This window comes from Limulus polyphemus, unplaced genomic scaffold (genome assembly GCF_000517525.1).
Source record: "Limulus polyphemus unplaced genomic scaffold, Limulus_polyphemus-2.1.2 Scaffold233, whole genome shotgun sequence".
NCBI lineage: Eukaryota > Metazoa > Arthropoda > Merostomata > Xiphosura > Limulidae > Limulus > Limulus polyphemus.
Window position 1 is genome coordinate 381,690 of NW_013665843.1, and position 10,480 is coordinate 392,169.

General features: G+C 33.3%; 1 protein-coding gene across 1 annotated transcript in view; it reads left to right on the top strand.

Annotated features, from left to right (window-relative positions):
* The window catches only part of LOC111085089 (integral membrane protein GPR155-like), a 72,630-nt gene that overhangs the window by 5,924 nt on the left and 56,226 nt on the right, over positions 1 to 10,480 (top strand). The window contains exons 3-4 of the mRNA XM_022382244.1: positions 5,462 to 5,730; positions 7,742 to 7,825. Of these exons, the coding sequence (XP_022237952.1) occupies positions 5,462 to 5,730; positions 7,742 to 7,825 (353 nt within the window). The remainder of the gene's footprint in view (positions 1 to 5,461; positions 5,731 to 7,741; positions 7,826 to 10,480) is intronic.

Here is a 10,480-nt window from a genome sequence, read left to right on the forward strand (position 1 = left end):
CAATGACTTATAAACAATAGTTTCACAAACTTACACGCAATATAAAGTCTTCTTTCTAGTCTGGAACTTCCTTGATATCTTATCGAGGGTTCACGATGAACGAGTTGATATAGGTACAGTTCACTTAGTAGGGAGCTAGCCCTGTAGCTCTCGCTGATCATACGCCTATTAGAAATTGAGTTTCCACTGATGACGTTAGGTTATTTACCGGCCACACACGCTGAGCTCTCCACGATGAATTTATATAATGTTTTCGTAAAAATACTGATGTCCGATGAGAATCCACTGAAGTTAAATAATTTGTAATGTTTGAACTTTGTAAATATTCCTAGTCAAATATATGAAGTTTTCCGATTGATAAGCGTTATAACAATCACAGTTATAGCTTCCGAAGTTTTATAGCACACTGACTATATGAACTAATAATAGACACTCTCTTTTGGTGCGTCGCGTTTATTTTATTTATAGACGTGGAAAGATTTCCTAGAAAATTCAGATTACGTAACAATACAAGTTAAAGCGTTTATGTATATACATATATTGTTGATTCTTACTCTCGAGAATCTTCTACAATTTTGAGAATAGGCGGGAGTTTCGCAATACATAGTTAGCACTACTAGCTATGCATGTTTTTAAATATAAACTTAATCTAAATAACGTCGATATTAAAATAAATATATAATAACAAATTCGTTACACGAGTTACCCTACAATTTACCTTAGACATTAATAATCAGTATAATGAAAGTAATGATCTTAATACCCATTTGGTATAATAAATCTATAAATGTTCGGTATTTGAACGCTGTCTTTACTTTTATTGGTGGCTTTAAGCTGTGAGCTGTCTGCAGATTTTTGTGATACTTTTATAATTATCGCACAGCCCCGCACCTTATAATAAAAGTGAATCTGCTGTTATTTAAAACATATCTCATGTTTTCAGACATAAAACTGAGTTTCACCCTATTAAATATAACACTACACCTAAATATTTGCCCTACAAGCGGAAGCACTGATTCTAGTAGGCGGAGACATACCATTTGACATCCCTGTCTCACTTTAAATTATACATCTAAATATCAGTTGAGTGGGATTTTTCAATAAGGGGTTATTTAATTATTATAAATAAGCTATGGTTTCTGGTACTAGTTTAACATATAAGGTATAGTACTAATAGATTTCATTATGGTGTTCACATCACAATATGTAGTTAATAGCCTTTATGGTATTGAATTAGTGATTTTCTTGAAATTTCTAAAGAATGGGTCTATCGCTAACATTAGTAACTTTGACAGAAGAGTTGAAATACAGGATCACATATAAAAGGTGCACTAAATTACAAAAAAGACCAAAAACTCGAGCACTTTCGAATACTTCACTATTCTTTTTCTTTATTCTCCTGAAGTTACCTCTTCTTTCACCTTACATTGCCATTTTTCAATATTCTGTTATTAAATACCTCCATCAACACCTTACTTACATTAACAACCAACATATTCTAAATAAATCCGTTCGTGGAGCCACCTAACTTGATCTTTTAGACGCTGTAGCTTTACCGCCACGGACTGTGAAAAGTCTAATTCTTCACATAGGAACTAAGGACCTAAAACGGAACGCAACGACGGCTTATGATTGTTTTAACGACTTACTTGAAAGTTTACTATTACATTTTTTGACTCACTCTACTGACTTTCGTACTTGTTTCTTTTAGCGTTATTTACCGTGACGTCAATAGACATACTGATCTGCTTGTAATACAACAAATCTGTGCTATTAAATCGCACATAACCCACGCTTATCTTTCCTTTACAACACTAATTTTGAATCTGTAACCAGGATACATTTCTTAGCAAAGAACGGTTTACATTTTTCTTTCAAAGGAATCAGTTCCCTATCCTGTAATTTACGTTTCTTTATTACTAACTATATTCTCCCTTGTCTATAAACTAATACTGAATACTCAAGCGTAAACTAACCAAAAGCCCATAGTCCTAAATCTCTTCCAACCTCTTCTATTCCTCATATCCAATCCAAAAAGCGTGTTTCATTAAAAATGTATCAACCCAAAGAACATACATCTGTATGGCACTCTTCTACTGCATTTTTCAAACACCATCACTGCTCTTCTGGAACTAAATTTGACTATTCTCCTAAATGCTGTACTTATGCGGAAATTATATCTTCCACCCCTGTTTCTTGTATTCTTTCCCTAAGCCCTAAACCTGACACCCAATTCAAGAATCCTGTCTTATTCACAACCTTTCAACCCAAACCAAATTTCTATCACTACTTCTCCTGGAACTATTCGAAATGCTGTACTTATGCATAAGTTAAAACTTCCACTTTTATTCCTTTTAACCTTCTATCAAGTCCTAAGCCTGACGACCTACCAAATTTCACAATCTCCGAAACTTTCTCCTTCCAAACGCAGAATCTTCTGCACACCTTAAACAAAACCTTTCCAACGATATCCATTTTATTCCAAGCAACATTCTGCTAAGTATTAAATCTGATGACTTTCTAAACCTAATTGACCTTAACTTTCTCCTCGTCCCATAGCAAAATCTTCCATTCTTCTCAAACTAAACGTTTATTCCAACACAGCTGCCCAATCTCAATCCTAGCAAAGCTTTGAAACTACTTAGAAAACTGAATGAAAAAAAGACTGAAATATATTCACCAATATTTAAAAAATGCCCTTTATTATCCTGAAGAAGAATAGTCAACTACTCGAAAGCGCTCGAGTTTTGGGTCTTTTTGAAATTCATTGCTAACATTAATATAAAGTAATATTGTTCTACAGTTTAGGATTGCAAAAGAACTACATCCTAAATATTACAAAACTATATGCAACAAAAAGTTGCATATAGACTTGCTTAACAAATATAAAAAAATTAAATTTATTATCAATTTTTTTAAAATGTCTATTACTTAATGTCATCACTCCAAAAAGTATTATAAAGTTTAAAAACAACTGTTGAGCTTTGAAATTAAACTAAAAAAGAACCTATTGTTTAAATCTTTAACTCGGTAGTTTATTAAAATAACAAAATTTGTATAAATACAACAACACTTTTGTATAATGTAGAAAAATATTTTAAAATAAATTAACTCACTTAAGACGATATCAAGTTAAAACTCAGCTATGGAACAACTGGGTGCTATAACTTTTATTTGTTCAGTTATATCTTAATGATTGAAAAGAAGTATTAGCTGTTAGTTTAAAATTTAGCATACCTAGTAAATTAAAATTTGAAGATTATTTTTTGACATTCTGACAATCTAAATCTAGACAATCTTTCAGTAATAACACAAGTTAATGGAATACTTTAACTTCTTTTACTAACTAGAGTTCGGTCTATCAACTTTTAAATATAAGTAAGGAAGAATTGTTAGCATTAAAAAACTTAGTGAACTTTACAACACAATTATTAATAAATCAGATAAAGGTTATAATATAGTTATTCTTGATAAAACGAAATACCTAAGTAAAGGAATCATATTCAGAGTGATTCAACTAAATTTGCAAGGCTTGATCAAGATCTTACTGATAGTAGAGAAACAAAACTGTGCAATTATCCAATGAAACTAAAGATAGGTAATGTGTTAACTAAAGTACAACACTCGAAAACAATATCATCAGGGAGTCATCCCAAGATTTCCTTTGGGCTTTCTAATATGGATAAAGAAGGATTTCCATTAAGGCCTATTGTTTCAAGTATTGGAACCTACAATAATGATTTCACGGTATTATTGCTGATTTCCCGAAGAAGTATGTTATTAATAAGTATACTTTGAAAAACAGTTTTGAATTTTCTGAGGAAGTACAAAATGTTTAATTTGATAGCAATGTTTATTGTGCTAATTTTGATATTGACTTTTTCTATACTAACAGTCTTAATTTTCGCGAAAACATACAAGATGTCCTAGTTGTCACCAGTTTTGGCGTGATAGACTAGAGGGAAGGCAGCTTGTCAATGCCACCAGCTTTTTTATGCACCTAAAGTGCAAAGCGCATCTTTTTAAGGTAACTGGATGTGAGCCACGGAATCTTGGATACACTATCCATCACACTAACCACTGGGCCACGTTCGGTTTAAATTCAACAGAGCTGCTTTGTTTGAAATTTCTATAAATACCCACAACAATATATATTCAGTTTTAAAGGGACAGTGCTGTCTGTCCTAGGGTACAGAACATGCTATATAACGTTTTCTGAAATCAGTTTCAACCTTAACTGTTTGATCATTAAAATAAAAATACTTGTGTTTCATAAGAGTTTTAGACATTGTTAAAAATCACGAGGAGGGCAGTCTGCCACATGAATGAGGTGATGGCAGATAATTTTTTCTAAGACGATACCCTACCTTTAAAGGTATTACAACGGAATTATAATGTTAATGGCACAACTAAATATAATTATGTTTAATAAAAGGTCTCTCGGTGTCTCAGCGGTGAGCTTTACGACTTACAACACTAAAGATTGGCGTTCGATCCCTTCGGTGGAAACAGAACAAATAGTTTATTGTGCAGTATTGTGCTTTAAGAAAACATACTAGGAGTATATGATTTCTAAAGTAGTGAATGACTTATTATGTTAAATAATAATTATTAGTGCTAATACACCAGTAATGGTGTTGAATGTCAAATATAAACTCATTCTGAAGTACAGTTCGAGTTAAAGTGTGGAAGAATGAACTTACTAAATTTCTACCTCTCCTCAAGCAAACGATAATTTGCGAAATTCGTCGGTTGCTTCACTCCAGTGAGCACAATGTGTTTAACTTTTTATGCCATGTTGTTTATTTTGATTTACAATTCTTTGTTGGTGGTGTCTTCTTTTACCGAAATACACTTTTATGTCGCATGTATGGACCATAGCAATGCATCTCTAAAACCATATTACTATTTATATGCTGTATTTTAATATTGTAATGAATCCTTTAAAAAAGAGCTCCTTGAAGTAGTAACTACGAGTTTTCTGCCGTTTAGTTTCCAATCATTCTATATCAATGAAAACTTATGTGAACAAGGTGAGCTCTTTCCAAAATATCAAGATATTTTAGAACGTTTATTATGGTAATCAGATGGCTTTCTTATAGCGCTATTATTTTTTTCAGTAGCTTTTGAAAATGTGTTGAAATTACCTCGTTACGGTGGTAATTAGCTTAAATTTTATTGGTCCGTTCTTGTTATTCATTATGAAAATTTTAAATATTATTTATTGTTCTTTCATTGTCACTATCGTTTCTGCATATCACCCAACTTATAAAATGCATTATTTTAAACGAATCTAGTTTTTTCTTTGCTAACTATAACATTAGGTTTCATTTTACACATCTAAATTGAAATGTTCCTTTACAATGAATAATAATAAATTTTGTGATTTAGTTTTCGATTATATATATTTTGTATTTTGCTTTTAGAAATTAATATTCATGTTTGATTTTATTTTTCGCAGTATCAGCTCTTTACGCCACCACACAACCGCTGTTTCCTCGTTATATGTATCTGCTGACACCTTTGACTTTGGCTCTCCTGAATCCAGTCAGTTTCATTCTTATGGAAGTCGAAAAGATTCGCCAGTATAACAAACAGGAGGCTTTAGCTGCTGATGATGATAAAAAGGAGAAGACAACCCAAGGCATTCAGTCCTCAACCTTTCTTCAACATGCCAAGCATGTATTTAAACTTAGTTGGATCGTTGCTCTTGGAATCATTAAAAATCCTGTAATCATAGCTACCGTTTTGGGTATCATCGCTAACTTTTCTTTCCAATCCAGGCTGCCTGACATAATTTATGTCATTCTAAAAGTAAGCAGAACTACACAACCTAGTGTATAACACAAGTGTGTTCTAAGTATTGTTCGTCTTTTGTTAATTGAGTCCGTGTGTGTGTGTGTGTCAGTATACAAAGATATTTCAGAAACATGTCTATGATGTATAGTATCAGAAAGTTCACTTTACTATAAATATCCCACTAACTGCATAGGTAACGAGACGCCATGTAGGCCAGTCGTTTGGAGTGCAATTTAAATCCAGTTATCAGTAGATATATTTAAAATCCAGGTAAATCAGCAGCTTGTTTGCATGTATTTCTCCTCGTTTTCTTCAGATCAAAGTTCCGCTAAGAGTCTTTGATTTCCTCTCTTAATCCTTTTAGAGTGAATTTAACATACAATTTCTCATAGCTTTCTCTTTGCTACAGTTACGTCTGTTTTATGTCAATAACATAAACAGTTGGTCCTCAATACCACCTGGGATGTATCTTAGTTTATACTTGACATATGCATTTTCTTTATTGGTCAAGTGTCATTATGTAACTTCTCTTATGCATTCGTTAAATACGCACAGCTTTTCTTTGTATTGCATGTGTCTCATAATTTTTATAAAATTATATTTCTTAGTCCTGGAGGCATTTGAAAATAGCGTAAAATGCCTCAAATGCTTCTATAGCAGCATCAGTATTGCCTGAGTTTAATACATCTAATTTTTCGAATCATTACATACACAACAGGTAACACACCGGTATGCCTGCAGACTTACAACGCTAGAAACCGGGTTTCGGTACCCTTGGTGGGCAGAGTACAGAGAGCCCATTGTTTAGGTTCGTGATTAATTACAAACAAACAAACACAACAGGTATCTTTATATATATTGCTTCTTGCTAAATATGTGTTTTAAATTACAGTGTTTTGAATAAATACAATAATTAATTTCCTTTTAGGAGTGGAACCTTCGGATCTACATGAATAAACCGCAAAATTTAGGCAACAGGTTACTGAAAATCTGTTCAGAATAAGTTGAACAAGCTACGTAGAAACAAAAGTTTAAATTTTACATAAGGCTACTTTTCTTATAATCACCCTAACAATATCATAATAGTTCCGTGAAAGGCATGTTATGTTTAACTATCTACAGTGTAACAGATACGTTATGTTTAGCTACGTACCGTCTAACATACACATTATGTTTAGCTATATATCGTCTAACAGACGCGTTATGTTTAGCTATGTACAGTGTAACAGACACGTTAGGTTTTGTTATGAAAGCTCATATAGGGAGAAGGCAGAAAAGTAGATAAAATCTGTCTTATTTTACTGAACCTGGTAACATGATGTATTTTAAGTTTTAGTAAGCTTGTAAAACATAAAACAGTAACTGCCACGTGAAACTTGTACTTAATTGTGTTATCATACAAAGTTTCAGTTGTGATCGTTAGGTTAATAATATCTTTTAGTTAAATTAAACTAAATTGATTATTTGTTATATTTATATATTAGTTAAACAAAGAATGCTATTTTACTTATCTTCTTTAAGTCTTTTACTGGATTCTCTCATCATCAGGTTCTAGCTTCCACATTTGCTGGATCAGTGCTATTTCTCCTAGGAATATCTATGGTCGGAAAATTAGTCTTACTTCGCGGTGAAAGTTTATTCCTACCTGGAATGCTTTTTATCGTAAAAATGTAAGTTAACCATGTATACTATTTTTTGTTATCAAGTGCACAGTTTAACTACTCGTAAGCTTTGATTGCTAGTTTTATAATATTTCAAATAATAATTATTTAATTTCGCTTTCACATTTATATATTTGGGCCAGTGACCCAATGGAGTTTTATTTATTTTTGATAGTTTCAATTTTCATTCTTTCGCTTTTTATAGGATAGCGTCTCCTTTTATCAATCATGCCCTCGTTAAATTGACAGTGGATGAAGGCAACAATTCTATAATTTTTCAGGACTTCAGCCTTCTGTATGGGGTTATTCCACCTGGCACAACTGTCCTGTTATTTGCTAATCAGTACGGTTTGCCAACAGATATGGTAAGCACTTTAATACCCTATTCTTTCAGTACAGGAATATTTGTACATCAATTGAATTGTTAAATTCTAAAAGCACGTCGAAATACTAACTAACAATAATAATTACTGAACAATAAATAAGTAGAAAACGTGATAGTACCTCTAGTTCTTTGGTAAGATATTTATATAGAGAGATAGATGAACAATATAGAACTTATTGGTTTGTACATATAACTAAAATGATGTACCAATACTTATACTGAGAGTTACCAAATAGAAAAATAAAAGTATTATTACCATTAAACTGGACAGTAATCACTAGACTGAAAATGCAGTGAAATGCCGTACTGAAAGTTACTGGGATCGTAGCATAAGATTCACCTATAAGTTTGGAAAGAATTGGAAATCAGTGGTAGTTGGCAGAAAAAACAAATGTATATTCACATACCATGATTTTTGTTTGTTTTTTTTAATTTCGCGCAAAGTTACACGAGGGCTATCTGCGCTAGCCGTCCCTAATTTAGCAGTGTAAGACTAGAGGGAAGGCAGCTAGTCATCACCACATACCATGAAGAGAGAGAGAATATTCCATGAGATGGAAAATAGTCTGTAGCAAATAGAATGAAAAACATATATAGTCACATAGCATATTTCTTTTAGAAAATATGGTATGTTTATTATTATGTTATTAGTGTTATACGATTTTAAAATCATAGTAAAACTGAAATTTGTAGCTGAATATATGTATTGCGCAATTTTCGAACTATTAACTAGAGGTGTGAGCATACACAACTATGCGTATTATGTATGAATACATGAGAATATTATCTGCTAAGATTAGAAGCAGCACTGACAGTAAAACGGGAGAGAAAAAAAAAGAAAAAAAAATGGAAATGTTTAGTGCAGTGTGTACATATTATGTTTTAAATAGCCATTTTACACATCACTGTACATTTATTTCGAAAATATTTACTGAAAGCTTGGTTTTCTTCTCGTCTTGCCTGGCGGAAGAAACTCTGCTCTCACTGTACTGTAAATATCGTATATTAACTGCAATATTAAAAAGCTGCAAACGAAACATATCCTGCCGTCTATGATTCGAAAATCTTAATACCACTAACACAATACAGGGTCTCCAAAAACTCTGGAACCATAGGCACTTCAACAAATTTTACAGAATGTGTTCCACATGCTGTCATTGTAATTCGAAACACGTTTGAATTAACAGCAGGATTAACTCGGCTTTCATGCCCGGCATGGTCAGGTGGTTAGGGCGCTCGACTCGCAATTGGCGGGCCGAGGGTTCGAATCCGCGTCACACCAAACATCCTCGCCCTTTCAGCCGTGGGAGCGTTATAATGTGACGGTCAATCCCACTATTCGTTGGTAAAAGAGTAGCCCAAGAGTTGGCGGTGGGTGGTGATGACTAGCTGCCTTCTCTCTAGTCTTAAACTGCTAAATTAGGGGCGGCGGGGGCGCAGATAGCCCTCCTGTAGCTTTGCGCGAAATTCATAACAAGCAGACAAACAAACAAACAAACTCGGCTTTCTCATGCTTTGACAGCGCCATAATCGGTCACGTATCCGAAATTAAGAAAAGATGCAAATCACTTATGGTTTCCGACTTTTCGGACACACTGTAGTAAACACAGCAACTTTTCCAAAAGACATACGCTATGTCACTATTTAATGTTTATGTGTTAGTAGTAAATGTTTATATGTTTATTAGTGTTTCAATTTCAAAAACAACGCGAGCATAGTTTGTGGTGTAGATTTTAAGATGTGCTATGGCTTTTACGCTATACAAAGAGAATATGGGTGATACAGGGATGATCTATGCGAACGTTTTTCTTCTCATCGTTTTAACAGGATTGGTGTTTTTCGAGGCTTAGCTAATGCTGTTGGTAATATGAGCTGTGACCAACATGCCAGAAGTAATATTACCGATGTGTCATAGCATAAGAGTAATATTACCGGTATGTTATATCATTTCTCTGAATAAATACAGGTGGTTGGGACTGTGTTTTGAGAAGAAGTGGTAGATAAGCTCTGAAGCATAAAATGGTACGCGTTGTAGCTCTAAAGTCTGGATTGAATTTTACTGTTTGCAGACAAGAACAATACCCCTCCCTGCATGGCATTAGTAGACAGTTTTTCGCTAGATGTGCAATGAACAGGCCAAGCGTTTGCTGCTTTGTCTTCTAGGAACTTTCAGATAAGCACAGTTATCTTAAGCTTCGAGATACTTATATAAAATCGCATATTGCGCAGCTTATACCAAAACCCAGATTCCAAGCTTGTCCCAGTGGATTTCAAGCTTGTCCCAGTCATAAACAGAGACTAACCAAACATGTAAAATAAGTGAAATAAAGTTGTTGAAATGGGATGTCTGGATTTTATTTTAGTTACCGTAATTTTCGGTGTATAAGACGCATTTTTTTTACCCCAAAATTTGATGTCAAAATCTGCTTGCGTCCTATACACCGAAGGTATGATTAATATATTTGTATATATACGATATACATAAACCATGTGTAAATATATTTAAATAGGCATGCATAGTTTAGTTCAACTGAATGTGTTATTTATAACAATAGTAGTTTTTTCTTTTAAAAACATAACTATTTATAATGCTCCCTAAATAATAAAAAAAATAAATTACAGTGAAAGCAATGAA